We start from the raw sequence: 14839 nt of genomic DNA on the forward strand, positions 1-14839 counted from the left end.
TAGTTATGGGAGTTCCCTTGTACATAAGTCACTTTTCCCATTCTGCTTTCAAGATTCTTTCTTTGACTTTGACTTTTGACAGTTTGATTGTGTGTCTCGGTATGGACCTCTTTCAGTTCACCCTGGTTGAAGCTCTTTGAGCTTATTGGATTTGGGTGTCAGTTTCTTTCCTCTGATTTGGGAAGTTTTCAGCCTTGGTTTCTTCAGATAAGCTCTCTGTCCCTTCCTCTCATCTGCTACCATAGGAGTTTCACTTTCATTCCTTCATTCTTCTTTTTGTGACTCTGTCTCAATAATTTGAAATGCAATTTTGCTGAATCTTCTGCTTGATCAGGTCTGATGTTGAATATTTTTAATCGCTGTATTAATGAACTTCAAATTTTGTTTTGTTCTTTTCTATCATTTCTATCTCTTTGTTGATCCTTTTATTTTGTTTATGCATCATTTTCCTGATTTCATTTAGTTGTCTATTTGTGCTCTGTTTCGGATCATTGAAATCCTTTAAGAAACTTATTTTGAATTCTTTGTCAGGTCATTAATAGAGCTGTTCCTCTGGGGTTGGTTTCTGGAGATTTATTTTTGTTCCATAGATTGGGCCATGTTTCCCTGGTTCTTCATGTGATTTGTGATTTTATTGCTGAGTTTTATACATTTTTAAAAACAACCACTTCTCCAAGTTTTTATAGGCTGACTTCATACAGAGGAAAACCTTCACTAATCAGCCCAGGTAAAGATTTGGTAGGCCAGATAAACATTTTGGGAGATGTTATGTGATTTCTCTGGGCTTGTGTGTATGTGATTTACCCATTAGAGAGGCTGTCAGTTTGTCCTAACCTCTTATACCATCTGGTGTCTGTGGTACTGCAGGTTCCCTTTTACTCCCCTTGTTCTCCATAGCCCCAAAGAATGCCAGCTCCCTGTAAGCTCCCCAGATCAAGCAAGACAGATACCAGTCCCCTGGGCAGCTTTCTGAAAATCTGGGCACATGTCCCACTCTTCTCCCTCCCTTATTCTGATTAATAGACCTGATTGCACCAAATCAAGCCAACGTTTTTCTGGGGCACCATAGGCTCTCTGATGCTGCTGCAAGCTGCCCCTGCTTTCCCTTGCTTTCAGCATACCCCATCACCCAAACTGCCAGTTCCATTAGAACTCTAAATTAGGCAGGATGGTAACCAGTCCTTTGGGCAGCCCTCCGAAAAGCCAGAATGTTAGACACATGTTCCACTGTTCTCCCTGCTCCTCCCGCCAATACCCAGAGAGAAGCCACAAACCAAGCCGAATTATATTGACTGAGGAAGGGGCAATCTAATCTAATAAAAGATTGACTGTAACTTCCCTACACCCCAAGCCATGACTACCAGCCAATCTATGTTTGCATATAGAGTGACTATATGCAAATTAACCCAACTAAGATGGTGGCTGGCAGCCACGGAGCTGGAGCAAGCAGGAGGCTTGGTTGTCCTGGCCAGCTCTGGCCTCCACTAAAGACAACAAAGTTTCAATTATAGAAGACAAATAAATCCCAGATACCTGCTTCCAGCCAGCCTCCACTGGGAGCTTGGGTGGCTGGGGGCCAAGGTCAGCCTGCAAACAGCCATCAGCCCCTCACCCAAGCTGGCCACACCCTCATGGGGTGAGGGTCCCTGCTGGGGGTCTTGGCCAACCTGCAAACAGCCATCAGCCCCTCACCCAGGTTGGCCAGGCACCCCAGGGGACCCCCCACCCTGAAAGGGCTGTGGCCAGCCTGCAAACAGCCATCAGCCCCTCACCCAGGCTGGCCAGGCACCCCAGCGGGACCCCCACCCTGATCTGGGACACCCTTCAGGGCAAACCAGCCAAGCCCCACCCATGCATCAGGCATATAATAAAAGGGTAATATGCAAATTGACCCTAACAGCAGAAGGACTGGGAATGACTGGTCACTATGACACACACTTATCACCAGGGGGCAGGTGCTCAATGCAGGAGCTGCCCCCTGGTGGTCAGTGTGCTCCCATAGGAGGAGCTCTGCTCAGCCACAAGCCAGGCTGCTGGCTGCCAGCACAGCAGTGGTGGTGGGAGCCTCTGACTGCAGCTTAGGCCTGGTCCCCGCTGGCAAGTGGACATCCCCCGAGGGCTCCTGGGCTGCCAGAGGGATGTTTGACTGCCAGGTTAGGCCCAGTTCCCCAGGGAGCAGGCCTAAGCCAGCAGGTGGACATCCTCTGAGGGGTCCCAGACTGTGAGAGGGCACAAGCCGGGCTGAGGGACCCCCCCCCCCCCGAGTGCACAAATTTTTGTGCACTGGGCCTCTAGTCATGGATAAAATAAAACAGCTCTTCTCTCCTGTTCCAGTATAGTTGTTCTGGGCTTTGTGCTTTCCTGGGGTACTACGATTTCTTAAATGGTTTCCTAAGATCTCATATAGAATTTTGGTTCATATATTATTGCTAATTCAGTGTCTTTAAGAGGAACAGGGACTGGGACTTTCTATTCCTCTGTCTCTTGTATATTTTTTATACACATGACCCTTATCAAATATACTGACTATTTCCTCTGGTTTATCCTCCCTCCCACCCCTCCTTAAATTGTCCGGTGTACCCTGAGTCAGACAGTGGTTCTCAACCTTCCTAATGCTGCGACCCTTTAATACAGTTCCTCATGTTGTGGTGACCCCCAATCATAAAATTATTTTCGTTGCTACTTCATAACTGTAATTTTGCTACTGTTATGAATCGTCATGTAAATATCTGATATGCAGGATGTATTTTCATTGTTCGCGACCCACAGGTTGAGAACCGCTGGAACAGGTCTCTTATGAATATCTCATGTTATCCTCAAGTTAAAATAGTTGCCCTATGGTCTTGTCATTGTTCTGAGGGAGTGTTCCTCCCTCCTCCTGATGCCCATCTGCTCCTTTCAGATAATTGTGTTAGCTTTTGGCTCTGCTTCTGCTTTCAGTGGTGGTCATTCTGCAAGCTACAGATTATCTCCTCTTGCTAGGTCTTTCAGAATTTTTCCTAAGGGTTGGAATAGATGTTTTCTGCCAGATTTTAAAGCTTGCTAAGAAATCTATCCACAAGTTAGGCATTTTTATTTTCAGGGATGGTACTTCCTCTTCAAGATTATACTTGGTTCTCTACTGAATAGATTTATGCCTGTACTGATCATATGGTTATTAATTTATTTTCTGAAAAGATGTCCACATATTCCCTGAGTATGCCTAGGAACAAAGTATCAGTAATACTCTATTTACATGGCTGCCTGTCTTTACAAATGAATTGAGGTATTCCAGGGTAGGAATTAAGTCTTATCTTAGTTTCCTTGAACCTCATGCAGTGCTTGACATATATTGGGCTTATTTAATAAAATTGCATTAGATACTTGTCAGATTTAGAATACTTCCCTATGATATAGTCCTTTCCATAAATAAGGAACTAAAAGAAGCCATTTTCCCCATTATATTTATTGCTCTTATCTAAGGATCTCTTAAGTGGACAGATATTTTTGATTCCTTTGTTGTGTTGCTCTAAAAGATATATAACCCAATTATTGGGCTTTTAATGACTTTTTTGGCCCTGTGGTTTTAAATATAAATAAGTACATACGGTTGTAGTTCAGAACATGGCTTTGCAATCAGACAGACAGTCCTGGAGTCAAATCTATTTCCAGCACTTTCTGAATGACTCAAAAATATTAAATAGAATTATTAAGATGAACACACACAGATATATTATAAGCTTTTTACTTATTAGCCAACAAATGACAACACTGGCTTTTCTGATCATTCTTTGTTTCCAACTAACAGATTGATTATATATGATGCCTAATATCTTTGTTAGAGACAAGAAGCTACATAAAAATAACCCTAGAAATAGGCCCTGGCCAGGTAGCTTAGTTAGAGTGTCACCCCGCTACACCAAGATTGTGGGTTCAATTCCTGGTCAGGGTACGTACAAGAATCAACCAATGAATACATAAATAAATGAAATAACAAATTGATGTTTCTCTCTTAGTCTCTCTCTCTCCCCCTCCCTCCATCCCTTTCTCCCTTCCCATCTCTCTCTGAAAAAAATTAGTTTATTGCTTTCCAAACCTTGAAATCCTGGTCTGGTTGTATTTAAAATCTGATGAGAACAGTATCTATTAGTTTAAAGTAAGTCTTTATATTAGAAACCAAGACAACTAATCACAAAGGAATATATGCTGTGGAATTCCATTTACATAAAATAGTAGAAAATTACAGTAATAAGAAGTTGTTGGCTAGGACAAGGGGCAGAAGAATAGGGTGTAAGAATAGGGTGTAAAAGGACATGAGGCTACTTTGGGGGGTGTTGGGAATGTTCTGAATCTTGACTTTGAAAGTAGCAAATTAGAAGTTGATTTTAGTAATATAGTTAGATTCAAGAACTCTGAGTTCAATAATTGGGGACAATGTAGATCAGGGAGAGACAACTCAAAGCCTGTAGCAACCTCTGGGATAGTTCTGTATTCAGACACTAAAATTTTAGTAGTAGTATATTCATGATAATGAACCTGAATCTTCAGGTTGAAATTGTAGTTTGTATATGATTCTGAGAATTGTGTAGTTTATACAGAAATGATTAAATAAAAGCATTTTGTTGTTTAAAGGAATTAAATAGCAATCTGGAAAATACGTATATGAAGGTATGCACTTGTTTTTGTAGTACACACCACTTGTATACATGTGCAGAACTCTGCAAGGACTCACACACATATATAGCTCCATGCTTTTGTAGACTTTAGTGGCTTTTTATCTTTAAGCAGTAGACTCATAAAAATAAGATTTTAATAAGCTTTCAGTGGGGCTGACCACCAACTCTTAAATAAGCACATCTGTTAATTATACAAATAAATTGATCGTCTCTGGACCTAACCTGGTTTTGCGAAGATTGTAATGTGTTTACAATACTTTTTATAACTAAACATATATTTACTTATTGACTGGGCATAATACTTAATATTGTTTCTCTGATTTAATGAAAACAGAGGATAGCAGAAGTTACTGTAATTGATTCACTATATTAGAAAAGTTGTTTTTCATTTACTGCCAATCGTAATTATAAAAAGCAGTTTCATGCTATACAGTTCATCACACGAAGAGCTTTACAGCTCTGCATGTGACAAATACTATATCATAATTATTGCTTTTAAAAATTACACCCAACAAAAGTCTAGTAATCTGCTCAATTTTGGGGATTTTATTACTCACATGTAGTTTTTTAGAGTACTTTTTATTGTTATATTTAGCTGGCCAACTTAGAGGAAAGTATTAATGAAGTCTTTACTAATCTATTCAACAGCCATTTACTTAGGGCCTAGTATGTGCCCAGCACTGTGCCAGTCTCTAGTGCTTTTAACAGTGAAACTAATAACTGATTCTTAAGGGCCCGGGGCTTGCTAGAGTGTTTGGACTTGTTCTTATAGGCAGTAGTGAACCATTAACAGTTTTCAAGAGGGAAAAGGATGTCATAAGCTCTCTTTGGAATAAGCTCCAGTGTATGTAAACAGAATGGGTGCAGTTTGCAAAGATTCAGAAAGGTCAAGCAGTAAATAAAAGTTTAAGTATAAAGGGAGATTGCAGAATCTCATATAATTGTGAAAGTTTGGTAGGGTTGACTGTGTGGGTGGTGGTAAAGGAATGGTTTGCTGAAGGGGAAGAAGCTCTGAGAGGGTTGGTAAGTTTGTTTGGGGACCTGTTGAATTGGCTGCTGGCCGGGGCCTTCCTTCATTCCGCGCTGCCTCCTGGTGGTTAACACACGTCCTCGCGAGCAGTTGAACTCCCGAGGGGACAGTTTGCATATTAGGCTTTTATTATATAGGATATTTAAAAACAAATGTATATTCTTAAGTTCCATAGTATAACACATCTGTATGGATTCTGTTTCTGATTGATTTTCTTCCAGACTAAGGCTGTTGACTGTTGTTTGGAAACTCCTTTCTTTACTTTGTGTGTGTTTTTTTAAATAGATTTATTGTAAAATAAAACATAGAGAAAAGTATATAAAACATGTACATTTTTAAATGTATTACATTTAAATATATGTAAACAATATAATGCATACTACATCAAGATATAATAATAGTTAGAAATTTCCCATTTCCCTTTCTTATCACTATCTCTACTTTCCACATTATTGTTCACCACTCTACTCATGTTATAATTATCTTTTAAATGTTTTCTTTATAGTCTTACATATATACATTCATATATAATGCTGTTAGATTTTGCCTGCCTTTATACTTTATATATTTGAATGACACTGTATATATTCTTTTGTGTTTTGTTCTTTTTTCTCCAACATTTTAAAAATTCATCCGTGCTGCCCTAACCGGTTTGGCTCAGTGGAGAGCGTCAGCCTGCGGACTGAAGGGTCCCAGGTTCCATTGCAGTCCAGGGCATGTACTTTGGTTGCGGGCACATTCCCAGTAGGGAGTGTTCAGGAGGCAGCTGAATCAATGTTTCTCTCTCATTGATGTTTCTAACTCTCTATACTTCTCCCTTTCTCTCTGTAAAAAATCAATAAGAAAATATATTAAAAAAATTAATCCATGTTGTTGAATATATGTTTTCCTTGCTGTATGTATTTCCTTGCTGTATAGTATTTCATTGTATTAGGGTTCTCTAGAGAAGCAGAACCAATAGTATGATACATGCGCACACACACACACACACACACATCTTGAAAGGGATTTATTATAAGGAATTGGACCACATGATTGTGGAGTCTGGCAAGTCCAAATCTGTAGTGTGAGCTGGTAGACTCAAGACCCAGAAGAGCCAGTGGTGCATATAAAGTCCAAAGTCCTGGATAATTCCCTCTTGCTCAGTGAGGTCAGTCTTTTTGTTTTATTTAGCCCTTGAATGGACTGGATGAGGTCCACCCAATTAGGGAGAGCATCAGCTTGACCCAGAGTTCACTGATTTAAATGTTAATGTCATCTGAAACACCCTCCAAGTTCACATATAAAATTAACTAGCATAGTATGTATACCACATTTTTTTAAACTGGGAATTTGTGTGATTTCTAGGTTTTGAACATTGCTGCTTGCTCTGTGTGTGTGTGTATCCTAGTGTGCATAAGCACTCATACTGTCTGGGATATTACCCAGGATTGCTGGGTCACGGGTATGCATTTATTCAACTTTACTAGATAATATAAAACCTTGCTGTGAAGCAATACACTGGGTGTTGATTACATTAGATCTTCTTTCTCTTGCTACTGCTTGGTATTGTTAGACTCGTTAAATGTTGCCATTCTGAGGATTTAACTTGCATTTACTGGACTACTGATTGTGCACCTTTTCACGCTTACCCTCTTGGTGTGGGTATATTTTTGTTTACTGTATAAGCTAGTGTTTTTAGTAATTTCTTTAATTACCTCATTGGTTTCTTATCCTGCTATTTTCTCTTTCCAGAATTCCTATTTAAATGTTGGACCACCTGGATTGATTATCTTATTTTTCATCTTTTTGTCTTTTTTCTCTTCTTCAGTATTTTCTCAACTTTATTTTTCTTTTAAGATTTTTACTTATGACATGTTTTCTTTTTTCTAATTATTTTTCTATGTATTCTATATGTATGTCTTTTTTTACACCATCCTAATGTTTCTTGCTAAATCCTTAAGAATAGATATGGGAAACATTCTACTTCTGTTCTGGTGAGCATGCTGTTAATTAAAGGTTTCTCATCTCCTTGCATGGTTTGTTTCCTTTAGCTTTCTTTCTTTCTCTTTGTCCTTCATGCGGGAGATTCTTCTTAGATGTCAAGTGGTCCTTGGCTAATGGCTCATATTTAAATTCATTTGGCACTAAACAGCTGACCAGCAGTTCTGAGAGCTTGAGAGAAGCCTGCCAAGAATAATGTGATGTCTCCATTCTCAAGCCTTTCACTCTCTTATCAGGAAAATACAGGCCTTCTGAGAACCTGGGGGGGAGAAAGATTGAGGTCTCAGTCTTTAGCATTTAAAACTTTCACTTCGTTTTCAGTATTGTACGTCTGCCTTCAGCTCTTTCCCGTGTTCCTCCACTCAGCTCTTCTTGTTTTAGCTTACATAGAAAACAGAACGAAGTCTTCCACCAGAGTGGGGACGGGGCGGCACGGGGAGGGTGGGGAAATATCTAACTGCTTCTTCAACAGACCTTCAGCCAATCCTTCTGTATCAGTGCCAGAGCCTCCTGGTACCAGATGGAGGTTTAGGTAGGCACATGGGTTTGTTTCTTTCCTGGGATGATTTATCCCACCAAGAGACTCTTGTCATGGGTTCACATATTTTAATACTTTTGCCCACTTTACCATCCAAAATTATATAGCAGTATAGATAAAAGTATCCTAATAACAGGTTTAGATATAAAAAGTATTTAAAAATTGTGTATTGCTATGTTCTCTCTTCCTTAGCCTTTCTTAGTGTTTAAGTGAATGCCTCATCATATTCTTGTCTCAGTTTTTTAAAAGTTTACCTTTATTGTTGAAAATATTACAGATGTCCCCTTTGTTTTTTTCTCCCCATTGACCCCTCCACCCCGCACCCTCCCCTCTACGTCCAAGGGCTGTGCATGTATGCATATAATTTCCCCAATTAATCTCTCCCTCGTTCCCATCTTGTCTCAGTTTTAACCTTCCTTCTGAGGGTATGCTTATGATTAGGTGAATTTATAAGATATTTGTATTTCACTATTAGATCAGTTTCTTTGACTCTGATAAACAATACACAAATATATATTATAAATAGAATTGTTTGTAGGTTGGTTTCTGGAAATAGTTCTAACATTTTATTGTTAACTTAGACAAGTGTGTTGTATATGTTTTGTTTTCTGTTTGTTAACATAAAACATCTGTTAGCTTGGAACTTTCCTTTGAAGAGATACTTCCAAATACTTTGGCCCAAATCAGAACTAATTCTTGGTTTTAGAAAAAGTAAAGTATAATCCCAAAGGTTATTCTTTATACATATTTCCTTCACTTTGTACCTCTAGAGCAAATTTTTATTGTTGATAGTATTACAGATATCTCCCATGAAAATTTTCCCACAAATTTTTTATGAATATGATTTACTTGCTAAAAAGTAGAAAGGATGGTATTAAGGGTTTTGTTCACTTTTTAAAGCTGGATGTTAGAATTATGTATTTTGAAATTCATCTGAATGCAACTGGGCACAGCATTAAACAGTTCTTTAAAACATGAAAACCAAGACCCAGAACTCTGGAGAAAAGACATTCTTTCTTGAAAGTGGTAATTATGTCCAACAGCAGCAGTTCAGAGCAGATTATCCCAATCTCTCTCTCTCTTTTTTTTCTGTTTAACTGTAGTACCATATGGAGATGGTACATCTTGTTGACCTTTATCTGGGTCAGAGTTGGCCTGCACAGTTTCAAACACGTTCACCAAAGAATAAACAGCTATTTAAAAGCAAGGGCAGAGGCAGATAATAAGTATAAGAAAAATGAAAAGAAAATTTCCCTATAAAAGTGGAGAGAAAGTGGTTTAGCTTTCTCATTTTTACAAATCAGTGCTCTGTAATCTAGAGTTCAGCATTGTCACTAGACCATTTAACATGTCCCACTTTCAATATAAGTATATTTACTGACCTTTCTCCTTTAAATTCAGAGACCTAACTCCCCAGGCACACTGGCAGGGTTCTCCTCGCTTCTCTCCTCCTCCCCTTTGCACTGTATTGTAGTCCGCTCTGTTTAACCACGTAATATACACTTATTCAGGGACACCCAGAAAAATTTGCAAAGAGCTCTTGCCTTTTTTTTATTTTACTATAAAATCAATCAGTGCAGACATGTTCCTATACAACCAGTGTTACCAGCTATTTATTGGACCCCCTTCAGTGCATATTCACTAAGCATCTTTTTTGTTTTACTCTATTGTTTGGTAACTCATTCTGTCACTCTCTGCAGTGGCCTAAGCCAACAGAGGAGGAGAAAGGGGATCGCCATTCATTGAACATACTATATACTTGGCTTTGACTTAAACATTCTTATGCAATCCTCACAACCACAGGGGTAGAGTGATATGTTATTCCTATTTTCAAGCTGCAGAATCTGAAAAATGATTTTCCCCAAATCACCCAGCTAAGAAGTGACAGGTCCAAGATTTAACTTTAATCTGTCTGATGCCAAAGCCCAAGGTTTTCTACTAAACCCCAGGAATTGCTTGCCCTTGGCCAAACCCTATTTCAGGACTGCAAGGGTGCTTTTGCATTTGGACATAAGCAGCAGCTTTCAGATCTTATGTAAGCTTAGGTGTGTGCACGCGCTTATTAAGAGATCTTATTAAGCAGTGAGTTTCTTGATTTTCACAGTGTGACGGAGATATTGGTTTCACATGGTTTTATGAATCACTGTGTAGAAATAACTTTTCTATATAAGAATAAAATTATATACATTTTTTAAATTACTTTTTAGAAATCAATCCAAACATTAACTTTTAAAAATTCGGCATCTCATCTTATCCTTGTATTAACTTGTTTTTGTTTATCTATTTCCCATTGAGATGATCAAGGAAATAGAAACTTTATTATGAACTAACTAATATTTAATATCGTTCCTGGTGTCTTAAGTGTCTGTTGAGTAAATTACAATCTGTGAGTGTTAAACTTCTGTAAGGAAGGATTCTTTCTTTGCCTTTAGATTGGGCATCTTTTTTATGGCTCTCTTTTGTAGAATAGACACAGCCATCACCTCCTCACTCAAAGATTTTCTGTCATGACTTTCAGATCAGGGAAGGGGAGGAGTCCTTATTTGTCTCCACCGTGGTGCTGATCTTTATGTAACTTCCAAAGTGAGAGAGAGTGCAGTGCAGAGTAGACAAAAGAAAGTGTGTAGTCCCTTTAGTAAAATTAATACAATTTTTCTTTTAAAAAATCATAATTTTAAAATGGACATTCATATTTTTGTCCTTTGAAGTTAAGTTTTAATCAACCTATATTTTAAGTTATTTTAGTTATCTGATCAGCTCCCTTAAGATTGGAAGTTTGATTGATCTGAAAGTCAAGAGCTCTAATGTGGGCTGAGGAGGAATTGGGAATCGTGCATGGGGTCTCTTGAAGTCACTGTGAGAAAGAGAAAAGTCAGACTTCTTAGACTTTTTCACCCAATAATCTAGGCAGCGGTTCTCAACCTGAGGGTCGCGACTCCTTTGGCCGTCTAACGACCCTTTCATGGGGGTCGCCTAAGACCATCCTGCATATCAGATATTTACATTACGATTCATAACAGTAGCAACATTACAGTTATGAAGTAGCAACAAAAATAATTTTATGGTTGGGTCACAGCATGAGGAACTGTATTAAAAGGGCCCGAAGGTTGAGAACCACTGACTAGAGGTAGACAGGAAATCCTCTTCTTGGATGGATTAGAAATAGTCCCCTTGTCAAGCATCAGGAAGTCACCCAGACTTCTCCTCCTGCAGTCTACCCATTCCAACCCAGGTGAGGCCAGCTTCCCTCTGCCCTGTGCCCCCAGACCTCTCAGAATTCAGAAGACAATTGAGTGATAAACGCCTCTGCCATTGCTTGGATAGTCTTTAAAGTGCTGTACCCACTTGTGGAAATGCCCATTGAAAATCATAAGCCCCTGTAGGAATAAAATGATCTGAAATATGAAGGGATTTTGCATTAAACAATGTTGTGTTTACTGTTATAAGAACTTATAAAAGCTAATATCGTGGCTTTCCATATTGATTTCTCAATAACATAATATACATTGACAAAGAGGAAATAATAAAGCAGCATATTAAACTGAAAAAAATCTTTTATATTTAACTTCGGTGTAGAAATTTACCTTCTAAATTTTAGACTTACATTATAATGAAAATTTACTTGGGAGAAATAATTTTTAACATTAGAGGAAAATGGAGAAAGGGAAAGTAGAATATATGGATCATTCACTTGAGTGTGAATCAAATTTTTTAAAATTTTTAAAAATTTTTTTATTAAGTTATTACATATGTGTCCTTATCCCCACGTTACTCCCCTACCCCCTCACTCATGCCCTCACCCCCTTGTTGTCCATGTCCATTGGTTAGGCCTATATGCTTGCATATAAGTCCTTTGGTTGATCTCTCCCCCTTACCCCCACCCTCCCCTACCTTCCTTCCGAGGCCCGACAGTCCGATAGATGCCTCTCTATCTCTGGATCTGTCCTTTTTCATCAGTTTATGTTGTTCATTATACGAGTGTGAATCAAATTTAATTGCATCTTAAGAACCAAAAAGTGAATAAATTTTATTTTAGAGAAAGGACCAGCCTGGATAGAATGTTGGGTTTTAGATTGAATAATTATTAAAGTCTAGTTTGAACTACAGAAACAGATACCTCAGGACGTTATAAATAATGATTTTGTTAAATTTTTAAAGGACATATTAAAAGGAAAATCTTAAGTTTCTAACACCTGTCCTTCTGAAACCCAACCTATACTAGAATAATATTTTGCATAGGTTTGTAGTTCTATTTAAATACTTTATTTTAGTATCAAACAGGGTGTGATTTTAGTACTTTAGTTCACCTCTGTTCTGTGTATTTTTAACAGCGAAATTAAATGTATTCTCTATGATTTGTTTAGTTTTTAATTATGTTCACTCAGGGCTATCGTTGGGAGAACATGATGGTAGTCTTGGTGCCTTTTGGCGTCAGCTTTCATTAAAGTCAGTGCACATTCTTGCCTTTGTCTTGCAAGGACACTGGTGTTAGTCATGCCAACTTGGATCCATTTCTGAGGTTTGCTGCAGGGAGCAAAATACTGAAATTATCATAAAACTAAGCCATTCTCCTCCTGATTTTAAAATATGTAATCACAACACAACTCAGGAGTGAGAACAGAATTTCTAGAGTCCAATCGTTTTTTACTTATTTGCCATATATAGGGTGTCCCAAAATGTATACATACACTTTGAATAATTATAAAGGCAGTGTTTATGAAAATGTCTCATTTTCATTTAATAGCTACCAGCTGTTGCAGACATTTCTTGCCCAGACTCAGCAAGCAGACACAGAAAAATGACTTTGTAAAAGGGAGGAGCAAGTCAATGACCTTTGGCTAGGAATAGCAAAAGTATGTTTCTGTTGTCACCCTGCCCACTGTGTGACATAGGTTCTGTAATCACTTCTACTTTAAATGAAGGCTGGTATCATGCTCAGGTGAGCTCTGAATGGAGCTTTCCCATCAAAAGACATTAATGCTGGTGTCTATAGTACATTGAATATTTTTATTGATCAACTTAAAGAGAACATGTTACTATAGAAATTTCATGTATGATGGAGTTGACCAATTGAATGTCGAGTGTGTTCGAATAGGATAGGAGGTTTATTTTCCCATTTTTCCTGTAAGCATACTGAAGTGACTTAAAAAATAAGAACAAATTTTTCCTTCTAGGGTGGGCATGTTTTCGGTTAGTTATCCCTAGTCATTGGGAATTCACTCTTTGTGTTCAAACGTTTAATTTTCTATATTCCAGATGATTCATAGAGATTAGCCATAGCTTATTGAACAAACAAAGCCACACAGGCGAATAGTGTTGTTTTCTTTCAGAAAGAATTTACGTGGTTACTTTTCTTAAAAACATCTTTCCCATTTCATTGAGGCAGATTTGGAAGTCAAACCAGAAACTTCAGGCTCTACTACGATGGAAAGCACTTTGTTGGGGAGAAGCGCTTTGAGTCCATCCACGATCTGGTGACTGATGGATTGATTACTCTCTATATTGAAACCAAGGCAGCAGAATACATTGCCAAGATGACGATAAACCCAATATATGAGCACATAGGATACACAACCTTAAACAGAGAGCCAGCATACCAAAAACATATGCCAGTCCTGAAAGAGACACATGATGATAAAGATTCTACAGGCCAGGATGGGGTGTCAGAAAAAAGGGTAAGCTACCATGAAACCACACTTTATCTTCTTCTCTTTGGGGTCCTTATAAAAAAGTCATTACTGCCAGCAGAGATCGACTGCTCCTAGTGCTTTGAAAGGATATGTGTTTTCCTTAATGTCTAGTTTCAGCGGTCCTGAACTTTCCATATATCTAATTCTTATTTAAAATATTTTAGGTGTATTTTTGTACTTCTGTTTATTTCCTATTTTATCAGTTTCACAGTTTCAAAAATATTTCCTAGTAAAAAGGTTCAGGGGTTTTGTTCAGAAGCATAACTTATGGTCAAGAAAAGATGACTATATTACATAAGAGATTGATTACTTTTTGTTTCCCTTAAAGATAATTTCCCATAGAAATAGTTCTTTTATTTATAAAAGTGATATATATCCTATTTTAAAAATATATTATTAAATTAAGTTTATTAATAACTCATACTATTTTGATAATCAGGATTTATTTCATTGTGGACTTTTAGGAAATAATTGAATCAGGAAGATTTACTTTTATTAATTATAAGAGAATTTCAGTTTTCATTCTTTAATTACAATGTATTTAAGGTTAACAACATCAGAGATTTTCATTTCTTGACACTAAGATTATTTTACTTTGAAAATTGTCCCTGGTCTTCCCTCCAATACAAGAAAAGTGGTGAATTTCCTGATGTTTTATGTCAGGGATGGGGAATGCCCAGTCTGAGGGCTGTGTAAAGCCTGGGAAACCATTTGTCTGGCCTTGCCAGAGGCTAATTTTTAAGTAGATAATTTTGTATGGCCTGCGAATGATGTTGTAAATATCTAAATGCCCCTTGGCATAAAAAAGGTTCTTCACCCCTATTTTATATTGAGTGGGATTTAGTTGGGGGGATTTTTATGTATTTTTATTGGAATCATGTTAATTTGTTATATTTAGTTGAGAATCTTTAAAGAAGTGTAGTATTGTGTAGTGGTTTGAATT

At 37.8% G+C, this 14839-nt stretch overlaps 1 protein-coding gene across 1 annotated transcript in view; it reads left to right on the top strand.

Moving 5' to 3' along the window:
• CHN1 (chimerin 1) overlaps window positions 1-14839 on the top strand; it is a 157778-nt gene that overhangs the window by 67096 nt on the left and 75843 nt on the right. The window contains exon 7 of the mRNA XM_081095623.1: window positions 13593-13881. Within this exon, the coding sequence (XP_080951749.1) occupies window positions 13593-13881 (289 nt within the window). The remainder of the gene's footprint in view (window positions 1-13592; window positions 13882-14839) is intronic.

Source organism: Myotis nattereri, assembly GCF_964212035.1.
Source record: "Myotis nattereri genome assembly, chromosome: 7".
Classification (NCBI taxonomy): Eukaryota; Metazoa; Chordata; class Mammalia; order Chiroptera; family Vespertilionidae; genus Myotis; species Myotis nattereri.